Genomic DNA, 14,862 nt, shown 5'->3' on the forward strand with positions numbered 1-14,862 from the left:
GGAAGCAGAATTTTTTAATAATTAAATCAAAGATTGAGACTTTCAAAGGGAGAAAGTGGGTCTCCATTAGCAAGATTTTACTAAGTTGGAAAATCAACCATAACAGAAATTAAAAACAAGGAAAAATTTTTAGGAAGTTTGCATCGAAACTTGATTCAGATGATGGTGCAAAAAAAAAAGAAAAACTACAAGAACAGCTAATGAACCATCCTTCGAAGATGCTGTTTGTTGTTCTTGTAGTTGGGTTCTGGGAGTATCAGCAACTAAAGCCATATTGCTCCATGTATACTCTCTGTAAATTGCATGTTCTGTGGTCGATTTTCTGATTGCGGGACAAAAAGCTAAAGTTTCTGGGAGGAAAAAACCCTTATCTAGACCGACTAACTCAGCCACATTGGGAAAAAGCCCCAATAAAATTCCTCCCATCATTAACGGGACCTGAACTCAGATTTTTTACACCCAGGGTGGCGAGGACGGTGATGCTACCAACTGTGCTACATGAGGGCTAGGTAAGAGCAACAGTCTGAATACTCTCGAACTCAACTACTCTTGCTGAAAAGAGTGAGAGATCTGGAAATGAAGTTCAAAAATGATGCAGCAAAAAATAAGTAATTATTTTTGTACAAGTTAGTGCAATTGCATCAATTCTGTACATAGCCAGCTACTTAAGTAGTTATAAATTGACATCATTATATCATTGACATCACAATATGAGATATAAGTATATCTCATATTGTGAATACCTTCACAATGAGTTGCCATGACATTCGAGTTGCCTTGAATAAGTAATAACTGTGTATATATATATATATATATTTTTTAACTTTATATATATATATATATATATTTTTTTTTTTTTATATATTTTTTTTTTATAACTACTTAAGTAGTTATAAATTGACATCATTATATCATTGACATCACAATATGAGATATAAGTATATCTCATATTGTGAATACCTTCACAATGAGTTGCCATGACATTCGAGTTGCCTTGAATAAGTAATAACTGTGTATATATATATATATATTTTTTAACTTTATATATATATATATATATTTTTTTTTTTGCACTCTTACGGGTAGTAAGAATATGTACATGTGTAACTGTCTATAAATTTTTATAGTACAAAATAGATAAATGAAAATGTGCAACAGAAACAGAGAAAGAGTATAATATGATTGCACATGGATTTTTTGTGCTCAAGTTTGAATTTTCTTGTACATCACAGCAGACAAGGTGCCAAAATAATATGCATGAAATTTCATTGTAAGATGGCATGTTATAGTAGAATGAGCTGTACCCATCCCCATCTTCCCAAAGGCCAATTTATATTTTATTACCCAGTGTTTTTTAAACAATATAAAATCATACTACAGTAACAAATTAGTGTATAAGTTCGCTCTGTTAAAAGTTTGACTTTAAACATATTTCCTTTGAGAGTAAGCTTTTTCTTATTTAAAAAAATCTGCCCTTATAACAAAATTGCCATTTTATTTTCTATATTTTTAAAGCATTAAGATTCTTATATTTCCTAACTAACATATTAGCTTAGGAGATGGAACCAACCCATCAAGAGACAATTTGCTACTGCATGAGGATGAATATTCAGAATTATCTGAAGAGGAATCTGAAAATGAAGTAAATAAAAAAGATACCTGGAACAGTCATGTATGTTTATTTGTATGATATTGTAAGTTATTACAAATTATATAAATGAGCTAAAGTTTATATAAAGTTTAGTGTAAAAGTCAAGTTAGTGTAATTGCTTAACAGAAAAACAATTTTACCTAAAATTTTTATAATTGCATCATACGTACTAAGTGAATAGGCTTCACAAAACTTATCCTGATAATGCTGACACCCGAACAATGATCATTGTTTTGTGGCACCTACCACAGGACATTTAGGGAGACTGCAGAAAGCTTCACTGTTTTTGTGCAGAAACTCCAAAGCTATCCTTCTAGAATGTAGCCAAACTGTTCAATTTTCAAACAACATTATTAGCCATTGATTGATGGAAGTGGTCAGCCAGAATTAGATGAATAGCATGCACTGGATACAGGATGGTTTACATTCTGCAGCTGTGTAAGTACCTGGAATGGTGACGCTCTTTTTTTTTCTTGTGATGATTTATAATGTCCTTACTATCTCACATACACACGGATGTCACTGTTAAGTTCAAAACTGTTAGCATTAGCATTAATGCTAACAGTTAACATTAGTTGAGGCATTATCATGCAAGAAAGCAAGCTTATGCAGCATCAATAAAAAAAATAAAAAAAAAATCCCTTCCCATTTCACCCATCCAGTCATTCCAAACGTTTGTTTAGTTCAGCCTTAAATTTATTTAAACTATCAACTTCCGCAACAACAGATGGAAGTCTGTTTTGGCAATCAATTACCTGCTGGCCAAAGGCAAACTTCGGCACATCTATTCTACAACTGTCTTTCCTCAGTTTGAATCTATGCTCCCTCAGGTTCTTAATCTGAGTAAGCAGAAGTATCCCGTCAGCATTGAGCCTGTGTATAACAGTATGAAAAGCCCTCCTTAAATCCAAGTATATCATATCAAAATTATTTTTTACATAGAGTTCCTTGGTCACTGCATCATGGTATCCAATCAGATTGATTAGACAAGACAGCACCTTAACAAATCCATGTTGTGACTGCAGTATAATTTTATTGCTAACTAGATGTCCCTACATTACTTCTTTAACCAGTAACTCCATTATTTTCCCTGGAAAAGATATTGGGCTAACAGGTCTGTAATTACTCATGTCACCTTTTGATGATTCCCCTTTATGAATTTGGGATACATTCACACTTCTTCAGTCCATAGGTACCTCCCCTAAATCCAAGAAAACTCTCATAATTACGGCTAAGGGTTTGCTGTCTCTCTTAATATAATGGGATAGATTGCTTCATCCACCCCAGGTGCTTTTTAATGTTTAGCTTCAACAATTTTTCTTCCACCTTTCGCTTTCTCTTAGAGTTTGATAAACATATGGTACTCCATCCCCTAAAGAATTCCTCATGTATAAATGTAGATGCAAAATCCCTATTCAATTTGTCAACAACCTGAGTAGGGTCAACAGTTAACCCATTGACATCAAGTGGCCCAATGTGATTCAACCCCTTCCTGCTACTGTTAATATAAGCTTGGTATGAAAAGCCTAGTGGTTTCAATGATTAATTATCTGAATGCTTCCCATTTAGAATTTTCTGTTTGTGACATCTTCAGTTGGTCCCACTGCATGGAATTTAATAACTGTCTGAAACCACTAGTCACCCTTATGAAAGCAAAAGCTTTTCCCTTTACCTTTTACAGTAGTTATGTCTTTAATTAAATTCCACATTAGTACACTGTGATCACTGCCACCCAGTGGGTTCTTTACCTGCAGATTCTTAATATGTGAAACATCACTGCTGATGACCAAATCCACAGTGTATTGCTTCCTCTTGTTGCCTCTCTAGCATGCCGCTGTAGATAACAGCCATCCCATAAATCTGCAAAAGTCTGGATAGAATGTGAGTGACCAACCCACAAATTCCAGTCAACAACTGGATAGTTGAAATCAGCATTTAGTAAAGGCATATGATGCAAGAAAACAAGCTAGCATCAGCCAAAAAATAAATAAAACAAACCCTTCTCATTTCACCCATCCATTCACTCCAAATGTTTGTCTGGTTCTTCCTTGAATTTATTTAAGCTATCAACTTCTACAATGACAGATGGAAGTTTGTTCCAGCAATCAACCACCCTTTAACAATTTGAATTTATGCACTCTCAGGTGATTATTCTGAGCAAGAGGAAGAATCCCATTGGCATTCAGCATGCTCAAACCAGTCAAGGCCTTATACACCTCAATCAGATCACCTCGCATGTGCCTAGTCTCCAGACACTGTAATTTGCAAAACTTAAGCCTTTCTTGGTAAGAGCACCCCTTTGTTCCATTCACTAATCTTGTTGCCCTTCTCTGTACTCGTTCCAGCAGCTCTACATCCTTCTTAACATGAGGCCTCCAGACCTGTATACAGTATTCAAGGTGTGGCCTGACCATTACCTTATACAAAAGGATAATCACCTCCTTATCCCTTCTAGAAAAATTCTTGTATTTCATTGACAAGACTCCATGAGCTACTTTTGCAGACTATCTGCACTGCTCAGAAAACTTCATATCTGACTGCACAATTATCCCCAGGTCCTTTTCATTCTCTATCACCGTCAGTAGTCCACACAGTTGATATGTTACTCTGGGGTTACTGCTTCCCATATGCAGTACTTTACATTTGTCAATGTTAATCTTCAGTTGCCACCTCTCGGTCCATTTGCTTAACTTTTCTAGATCCTGTTGCAGTAGCATACTGTCATTAGTGTCATTATTCTGCAAAGTTAGACATTAAACCTGATATACCAACATCAGTATCATTAATAAATACAGAAAACAAAAATGGACCCAACACTAACCCTGGGGGACTCCACTAATAACATTAGTCCCTGAAGAGGAGTAATGGTGGTCTAATGGTAATGTGGTCCATTGATTACCACTCTCTTCTCCTACTCAACCATCTCTTTATCCATATCAGCAATTTGCCTCCAGTGCCACACTGCTCCAATTTGTGCAGCCGTCTTCCATGTGCAACAGTATCAATATATGATATCAAAATTATTCTTTGCATCCAGTTCCTTTGTGACCACATCATAGTATCCAATCAAATTAGTCAGACAAGACTTCCCCTTAACAAACCTATGCTGTGTCCGAGCTATAACTGAAGTCTTGTCTAGATGATCCTGCAGTACTTCTTACAGATCTGTAATTACTTTTGTCGCCCTTTGATCCTCCTTTGTGAATTGGGGTTACATTTGCACATCTCCAGTACATGGGTACCTCCCCTGAGTCTAAGGAAATTAGTAGCAAATGTGGGGGGGGGGGATTACTGTTTCAATTGAAATAGTTTGAGTGAAGATTTCTGCATTAAAGTGAACATTAATCCATGTTCTGTCCAAGGAATAAAAATGTCCCTACAGGAAAGTAAAGACAGAGAAATGGCATTCTTTTCTTAGATTAAAACATTTGAGTTAGTTGACTTGAGTTTTAACTGAATGTAAGTGCAATATGTTCTAGTTGGATGGTATCAGTTCTCAATTTGATTTCAGAGTCCATTGAAAATTGAAGCAGTTCACCTTCATCAAACTGAATGATGTGGATTGCGACATAATAAATGCTATAAATGTCTATACTAACCGTATAAATGCATTCCTTGAATTCCCTAGTTAAATTACTGTAATGTAATTAAGGTGAAATAAAATGACACTAACTATGAAAATTGAAAGGGCTTACTTAAAATAACAGTATCACTAACTACATTGCAGCTATACATTCAATGAAATATCATAAAACATAAAGTACTGATACACAATGACTATCTAAATGGTCTTTGATAGCAAATCTTCAATCAAATAGTCTGGCACCCAACATAATTTGTATTCATGTCAGAATGGATGTCATGCTATTTATATAATTATTATGACATCTGCTCTGACACATGCCACCATAGCCATGTAGCTTTCCCCTTCCTCTCTTTAATCTTCTGCTAACTAGGCTGTATATACACACATGCTATAATTGTTTTTCAAACCTTTTTTTTTTTTATTATTATTTTGAATGTTATGATACATATAAGTTTCAATGCATTATTTCAAAATGTAGCAAGTTGCAATGAAGCAAAACTAAGTTAGTATAAAGAGCATTCTTACTAATATATTTCATGTTGTGAAATCTTTCAAGTAATCCCTATCTACTATTCATTCATTTCAAATAAGTAAATGCTTCCAGTAGAGAAGTCTCTTGTTACTTATTCTTAGTTGAGTACCAATATTGCTGATGCTATCGAGGCAGTGATAGGCGAGTCAGAAAACTCCTAACTTGAAGGGGGTGGGATACACAGAATAGTTTAACTAGAACTGCAGGCAGAGGTGAAAGTGATTCTTGCATTGGTACTATTGGTATATGCAGCAGCCTGGAAAGCAAGGTGTCTGGGATTTCAGGCTCTGTTGTGGGTCTTCTCTGAAATTCTCTGAGCAGTGTAGACAGGCAGCCATGACAGCTCATGGGGTTTTGTCAATGACAGAAACTTTGCTAGCAGGGATAAGGAGGTGATTATCAATATGTATAAGACCATGGTTACACCGCATCTTGAGTACGGTATACAGGTCGGAGGCCTCACTTTAGGAAAGATGTAGATCTGCTGGAATGGGTGCAGAGAAGGCAACCAGATTGGTGAAGGGAACAAAAGGGTTCTCTTACCTAGGAAGGCTTCAGTTCTGCATATTGCAGCATCTCAAGACTAAGCATCTGTGAAGAGATCCAATTGAAGTGTTTAAAGCCTTGAATAGATTGAGTAAGATGAATTTTAATGGTATTCTTCTACTTGGTGGGACTACAAATGGGGGTGGGGGATTGAGGAAGAATGATTGCAGGATAGATCAACAGATGGGAGCCTGTTTCAACAATCAACCACCTGCTGGCTGATTGTTGAAACAGGCTGTCCTGAAGCTAACGCACATCTAACCTGCAATCATCCTTTCTCAACTTTAATTTATGCCCCCTTGTGTGTAGTCTCAACAAATAGAAGAATACCATTAACATTCAGCTTACTCGATCCAGTCAAGGCTTTAATCAGACCTCCCCGCAGGTGCTTGGTCTCAAGATGCTGCAATTTGCAGAACTGAAACCTTTCTAGGTAAGAGTGCCCTTTTGTTCCCTTCAACAATCTGGAATAGTTACCTGTTCCAGCAATCTACATCCTTCCTAAAGTGAGGTCACCAGACCTGTATACAGTACTCAAAATGCAGCCTAACCATTGTCTTATACAAAGGGATAATCACCACCTTATCCCTGCTAGCAAAATTTCTGTATATCATTGACAAAACCCCTGTAAGCTGTCCTGGTAGCATGTCTGTGCATTGCTCAGAGAATTTCATGTTTGTCTACACAATTACCCCCAGACTTTTTCATTCTCCACAACGCTGAGTGTAATACCACACAGCTGATAAGTTACTCTGGGGTTAAACTTCAGCTGCCATTTCTCAGCCGATCTATCCAATTTTCCCAGACCTTGTTGTAGTAGCTCATCCTGATGACTATCATTAACCACCCTGCCAATGTTTGTATCATTGGCAAACTTAGACATTGAGCCTGATATACTTTCATCATTATTGATAAATATTGAAAACAACAATGGACTCAGTACTGAACCCTGCATATGGGCTTGGCACACCCAGGGTCTTAAGCTGAATATCATTCTCTTTCTTGGTGATTTCCCCCCCCCTCTCTCTCTCAGTAATTCAGAAATTTTTTTTTTTTTTTTTTTGGCTAGTGCAGCATAAGCCTCAGGCTTCCTTGCACCTTATGGCTAATAATAATTCCAGTAATAACATTAGTTCACCAAGAAGCACAGTGCCCATTGATAACCAATCTGTCTTCTTCCACTTAACCATCCCTTTATCCATAACAGTAACTGCCCTTAATGCCACATTGCTCCAGTTTGTACAGAAGTCTTTTATGTGCAACAGTATCAAAAGCCTTCCTGAAATATAAGTATGTGATGTCAAAATTATTTTTTTGCATCCAGTTCCTTGGTCACTGTATCATAGTAACCTATCAGATTGGTTAGACAAGACCACTCCTTGGCAAATCCAAATCCATGCTGTGATTGCTGTATAATTGCATGCCTGTCCAAATGATCCTGCATTATTCTTTAACTGGTGATTCCATTATTTTTCCTGAATGAGATGTTAAGCTAACAGGTCTGTAATTACTCATAGCCTTTTGATTCCCCTTTATGAATTGGGTATATATTAGTATTTCTCCAGTTCATATCGCAAAACCCTTAGCCATAATTGTGAGAGCATCCTTGAATGCTCTCACAATTATGGCTAAGGGTATCCTTAATAGAATAGGATAGATTTCATCTGCCCTAGGTGCCTTTTTTTATGTCCATCCTTAACAATCTCTCCTCCACTCTCCTTTTAGTTATCACAAGATCGTTTAGCTCCTCGTTAAGAGTTTGATAAACTTTTGGCATCTCCCTAAAGAATTCCTAATGTGTGAATGTGAGATGCCTCCCAAAATGTTTATTGCAATTTCTTTCTCAGTGGAGAAAATTCTAAAGTTGAGAATTCTTTATAATTAATATTATGAATTAAAATTGTTAACATTAATTGCTTATTAATTAAATATACCTACAGGCACTTCCTGAGCTATGTTCTTATGATGTTATGTCACTGAAAAATAAAATTTGAAATTTATTGTGCATCTCATTCTGCAGTACAAACCTGGACGACATCCTTTATTTGTTCCATGCTATGCATTTAGAAAGTATGCAGTTTTTGGGTATCTAAATGAATGCTATTATTCACTCATTACTGCACAGTCTTCACACACACATCTCACATTTCGATTACCCCCGATTAAGGTTAAGTGTATGCTTTCTACTCTGTTGTTGTGTAATTTGCCTCCATGCACTAGTTATCAGTTTGTCTTCACTGCGGGTAGTTGTTTTCGCATTTAACTCTACTACAGTTGATAAAAAAAAAAACGAAAAAAAAAAAAAAAAAAACAGTTGATAGTTTAGTTAAAATTGCAGTTTTTTTGTACTTTCAAAAAGATGAGAAAATATCAAATAAAAAGAAATACAATTAGGATTATGTGAAATTTGGGTTCATGTATTGTCTTGGAACTGAAAAACCTTGGTGCTTTTTATGTGCAGAAATGCTCTGTAATGATAACAAGAGGCCTGCCAAACACCAAGAGAATTTCACAAAAGTGCACCCAGGAAATTCTGTACACTCGCTGAAGCAGAAGAAAGCTCGATTCCACTCATCAGGCACTTTTTTTTTTTTTTTTACCCAAGTTGGATTTTGTATCTACTAAAAAAAAATCTCACAATTGGTGAGACTGATCAAGCCTCGTGCCCTTGAAATGGTCAAAGTTGTTCTAGGAAAGCAACAGAGGAAACAGATTGCTGAAATAACGCTGTCAAATGACATCATCAGAAGTCAATATTTGGATATGTCATCTGATATCTTGGATCAACACATAGAGGAACTGAAGAAAGTGGTGCAGCCCTTTGGATTTCAATTGGACGAAAGCTGATGAGGCTCAATGTTAGATTATGCACATATATTTTATTTATATACACACACACACACACACATATATATAGAGATTATATTTCAACTGGTGGCCTTTGAGATATGACACTGAAATGTGCATCAAAGAGAAGTTTTTGTTCTGTGAACCTCTGTTGGCTATCGCAAAAATTGCTGATGTGTACCAGCTAATTGACGATTTCTCAAAAAATGTATTGGAAATGTATTTGCAAAATTACGCTTCATATGCGCTGATAGATGCATGTTCCTTGTTGGAGAAGAAATCTGGCTTTGGTGCAGGTGGAGGATCCATTGTTTTTGCATCATTATGCATTGGCTTCAAAAACTTTCTCCAAGACTGAAATCAGCCCTGGATACTGCTGTTCAAGTAGTGAACATCTTGTCTTCAGCTTTGAACTGTGACCCTTCAAAATATTCTGCCAAGAAGTATTGCTTTAGCTTTATTACACAGATGTAAGCTGGGTGTCACATGGACGAGTCTTCACTCATGTTATGGAACTTAGAATGGAGATAGCATGTTTCTTCAAGAAAAACAAAGAAAGCAAACTGAAAAGTTTGAAACAGATTTCATTGTGTCATTGGCCTATTTTGCAGATATATTCTCTCATTTGAATGAACTCAACATTTCACTTCAAAAGTGACTGTTCTTGATGCACACGAGAATATTGCTTCCTTCCAACAAAATCTAGCTCTCTGGAAAATGTTTTTCTCTCTGGAGAGGGTTTGAAAGAGACGGTCCCGGCTTGGATTGAAGGCAACATTTTGAGGCATTCGGAAAACCTAACGGACTCTTTTGATAAATACTTTGTTCAGCTGAAAAATGAGTGGATTTGAAATTTTTACCTTTAATTTGTACTTGATGGATGATGCTGACATGTAGAATAATGACTTCATAGATTTGCAGAGTAAGGCTTTCCGTGCTATATTTTCATATTTATTTGATTTGAAACTATGCTGTCTTTAATTAAAGAGAACATATTGGTTCAATCACAAGCTTGACTGTATGGAAAGCTGAGAAAGAGAAAACTGGAACTTGTAATATGATACTTATTGGGAGGAGAACCCCCATAGAAAAGGTCTCGGTTAAATTGGTCATAATTAAAGGTCAGTTATATTTGTTTAATTTTCAGTATTAGACAACCAAATAATAATAAAAAAACAAGGAAAACTAATTTCACTTTTTATATAGTGGTTTGCTGAATTTTTTTTTTTTTTTTAAATATATGAATTTCTTTAAGAATAATTTTTTTTTTAAAACGTGTTTTAATACAAAATTCATCACCATTTTTTCCAGTTTCTAAACTTTGAAAAATCTTTATTTGTCTCTCACTAGTTTTTCAAAATCCAGACTTTCCTGATCAACATCCATTTCTTTTATTACAGCTGCTTTGATTGAATCATTTTTTTTGACAAGATTGTCAATAAAATTTTCCTCGGTGGCTGTTTCCTGTTATATAATGCTTGAATGATGCTTGGACTCTTGGTGTTTTTGTCCTTCACACAATTTCGTGCTGGATTTTTCTTCTTGGTTGTTGAAATGCACAATTCTTAAGATATCCTTGTGAAAATTTTGATATTAACATGTATGTTTATCACAATTTACAAGGTCAGGTCAATATAATCAAGTGCATCCAGCCATGTAATTTTTTGGAATGATCTACAGTACTATAACATTACTCCATTTTTGTTAATAAATATCTCATCATTGAAATGTAGGAGATAACTTTGAAAGCTGTGATAAATCCTTTGTTGCAAAGCTGATTGATGGATGTTGTTTTTAGTGGAAGGAATTCCAGTTTTAGATTCTGTATTTCAATGATGATTCAATATCCCTATAGCATGACATGTCCAAAATATTCTCTTAATTTCTTGGCTAAATGTGCTTAATCAAAAAATTTATCCATTAACATCTAAGCTTACTGTGATGATTATCAATCATTGATTTGATTTAATCCTATCTAAACCACTTTGAATTTTAATTTACTTGATAAGGAGCAGTTTCCTGATGAAGCCATCAGCAAATGTGAATTAAACCATAACTATTCTCCTTTGATAATCCTACACTCAAACAATTTTCACCTTTCAATTGTAAGATTATTTTCAGTGCACAGAAAAATCACCTGCTCTTATTATAGTTAGCTATATTTTGTGAGTTATATTTCTCACAGATGTATCCAAAGTTTTCTTCACAAAGCTACTGAATTTTCTCCAGTAGTATTTCAGAAAATAATTTTAAACTTCTGAGTCATCCATTTGATGACTTGAATTCAAATTTGGTTTAAGAACTACAATACATTGCATAAATTGGAAATTTTGTTTTGCTCTCACAGTGCAAAAACCATTCATGAATCATAAATGATATTATTCAATTGTTCATTTGATGACTGTTCTGATGTATTCACTAATTTGTTAGAAACAAAAAAGCCATTATACTTTTTCATAATAGCCTTTTGTTCTTCAACATCTGTTTGTTTCATCTTTAAAGAGGCCAACAGTCTGCTTTACTTACACTTCCCCCCCCCTCTCCCTGAGCTGAATATCATAATTCTCTCTCTCTCTCTCTCTCTCTCTCTCTCTCTCTCTCTCTCTCTCTCTCTCTCTCTCTTGGGGTAATTCAGAATTTTTTTTTTTTTTTTTTTTTTTTTTTTGGCTGGTGCAGCATAAGCCTCAGGTTTCCTTGCACCATATGGCTATTAATAATAATAATAATATTTTTGCTTCAAATTCAAATTAACTATTCCTATTGCCACCATTTCCCATAAAAATTAAATATATACAATACATAACATTGATCTAAAAATTTTATTTATATAAATAAATTCATTATAAAACCAAGAGCAACTAAGGCTCAATATATCCTATCTTTAAATCAGATTTTAAAAATTACATAAGTTACCTCAATCTTTATCCATAGGATTACTTCTCTTCGAAGTAATCACAAAACTGCAACTCTGACCGACCTTTTATTACGCACAGTTTAAAATGATTAAAAAGATTAAAATTATATACTCTTCATTAAAGTACAATTAAATGGGTTCAATTCTCTAAGCCCATGTATAACCAGACACCCCTGGGATCACAGCTGAAGGTCCCAACCCAAACCCAGATCTATCCGATTCACCACATAACCTCAAGAGGTTGAGGACATTGTGTCAGAATTTTAAATAAACACTGTTAAAATTATCATGAATATACTAAAATATGATAATGATAAACATGCACGTTGACGTCTAAAAAACTACTTTCCTTCCTTAAGGGACAAAACTTTTCGACATATTGTCGTGTTCACAGGTAAGAAACATTCCCCACACTATTTATTACTGAGAGATTACTTGTTAACACGAATCCATGAATCTGAGATGAGAAATGGTCTCAGCAGGGCTGGCTTTAGGGTAAGGCCGAGTAGGCACTGGCCTAGGCACCATAAACCTTGAGCCAGCCATGGGTCTCCATATGTTAATCGCATTATTTTTGATTCTCATTTCTAAGGCTTCAGCAATTAAGTCTTGTGTAATTGTGCTCTACATTTAGAACCTTATCTTCGTTAAACAAGAAGACACGATCCTCGTTTATCATCTGAACTGTCATTCCATTTGATAAATGATCCTCGTTTATCAAATGGAATGACAGTTCAGATGCCGAGGCTCTCATTGCCCTAACCAACACAGCACGTTGCTTAAGACGTATGTCTAAAAGGCACCTCGTAGATCCCACATACAAAGAGTCGAAGAGTCACAGTTACCACGCGAATATTATATACTACATCATGCAATTCCTTAGCTGAAGAGGAGAGTGCTGAAAGCCTTTTCAGCATGGAATGAAGTTTCTGAGTGGGCTTTGCTATTACTCACTGTCCCTGAAAAGAATATTGAGCTGTTTGTACCATTGATGGACATATGGAATTGTAATAAAATGTTTTTTCCCCAAGCCTATCATTATTTCCTGTATTATCTATTCTATATTTGGCCTGTAACCTAATTTTATTTATGGTACCTAGTGAATACCCAGTGTTTAAAAACCTGCATGTAAGCTCTTCAATTTCATAATCTAATGCAATTTGAGTCGTATATTTATATGCATTTATAAGTGAAATGATGATAACTCGTATAATGTAGGAACATCACTGTTTTTGTCGGCTTTCAATATAATTTAAACTGTAATTTATCACTATCTTGTTAATGTAAAGTTTAAAAAATTTATTGTCTTCACTTGTGTATTCTCCTCCAATGTGAATCTTAACCTCGTGTGCACATTTTTAAATGTTCCTAAAATGTTATCCGTCGTCTTCTCATCTGCTATAATAAGAACATCATCTAAGTATCTCCCATAAAAAGTAATGTTGGGTAAAAATGGTGTTAGATACAAATATAGTTAAATAAAATTCAAATTCTATTTAAATATACAGTATCTCAGCAATAAGACCACTCAAACTAAGCCCCATGGGTAACCCAAATATTTGTCTGTAAATTTTATTTTGGAAGACTATAATAATTTGCTTGAATCAAAAATTTTGCTAAATTAAAAATCTGTTTTTGGAAATTTAGTCTTATTTATATTAACCAAATCATTGCTATGTATTAGATACTATATAGTTCCCATATAGTATCTAATGTCAGTATTGGCATTAGAGTATAACAACACTACATCCAAAGAGAATATTTTTCTCTCTTCTATCCTTCTATCGTTTAAATTTGTAAACAATGTGTTGTAATTTTTTATGCTAAAATTTAATATTTGTCTCATCGGCTTTATTATATAATACAAGTGTGATGCTAACGAAGCAAATGCCGAATCTTTATATGACCATCCCATCAGGCCCATTTTGTGTCATATAAAGATTCAGCAGTTGCTTTGTTAGCATCACACTTGTATTATATAATAAAGCCGATGAGACAAATATTAAATTTTAGCATAAAAAATTACGACACATCATTTACAAATTTAAATGACAGAAGGACAGGGAAGAGAGACAAATTGTTCACTTTGGATGTAGTTGCTATACACTAATGCCAGTACTGACTATGCATTAGATACTATATGGCAACTATTTAACAATGATTTGGTTAATATAAATAAGACTAAATTTCTAAAAACAGATATTTACATAGCTAGAAACACAACACATTTTAGGAACGTTTAACAATGTGCACACAAGGTTAAGATTCACATTGGAGAAGAAGGATACACAAGTGAAGCCAATAAATTTTTTAAACTTTACATTAACAAGATAGTGATAAATTACAGTTCAAAATATATCGAAAGCTGACAAAAACACAGGGATGTTCCTACATTATACGAATTATCATCCTTTCACTTATAAATATTGCATTATTTTAAATCAATTCATAAACGCATATAAATATACGACTGATCAGATTGCATTAGATTATTAAATTTGAAGAGCTTACATACAGGTCTTTAAACAGGGGCTATTCACTAGGTACCATAAACAGAATTAAGTTACAGGCCAAAGATGGAATAGATAATACAGGAAATAACTTATTACGATTCCATATCCAACAGTAGTACAAACAGCCCAATATCTTTTCAGGGACACTGATTTTAGAGTAATAGCGAAGCCCACTCAGAAACTTCATTCCATGAAAAGGCGTTCCACACCCTCCTCTTCAGCTATGGAATAGCATGATGCAGTATATAGTATTATGTGTGGCAACTGTGACTC

The 14,862-nt window shown here is 34.8% G+C and overlaps 1 protein-coding gene across 5 annotated transcripts in view; it reads left to right on the top strand.

The window, feature by feature from the left end:
* The window catches only part of LOC150085949 (CUE domain-containing protein 1-like), a 153,257-nt gene that overhangs the window by 126,887 nt on the left and 11,508 nt on the right, over positions 1 to 14,862 (top strand). For all 5 annotated transcript variants that reach the window (XM_090373604.1, XM_090373605.1, XM_090373603.1 and 2 more), the window contains exon 6: positions 1,552 to 1,672. In XM_090373604.1, coding sequence (XP_090229730.1) covers positions 1,552 to 1,672 — 121 coding nt within the window. The remainder of the gene's footprint in view (positions 1 to 1,551; positions 1,673 to 14,862) is intronic.

The sequence above is a fragment of the Mastigoproctus giganteus genome, chromosome 5 (genome assembly GCF_048544385.1).
Source record: "Mastigoproctus giganteus isolate SK-2022 chromosome 5, ASM4854438v1, whole genome shotgun sequence".
In the NCBI taxonomy this organism is placed as follows: domain Eukaryota; kingdom Metazoa; phylum Arthropoda; class Arachnida; order Uropygi; family Thelyphonidae; genus Mastigoproctus; species Mastigoproctus giganteus.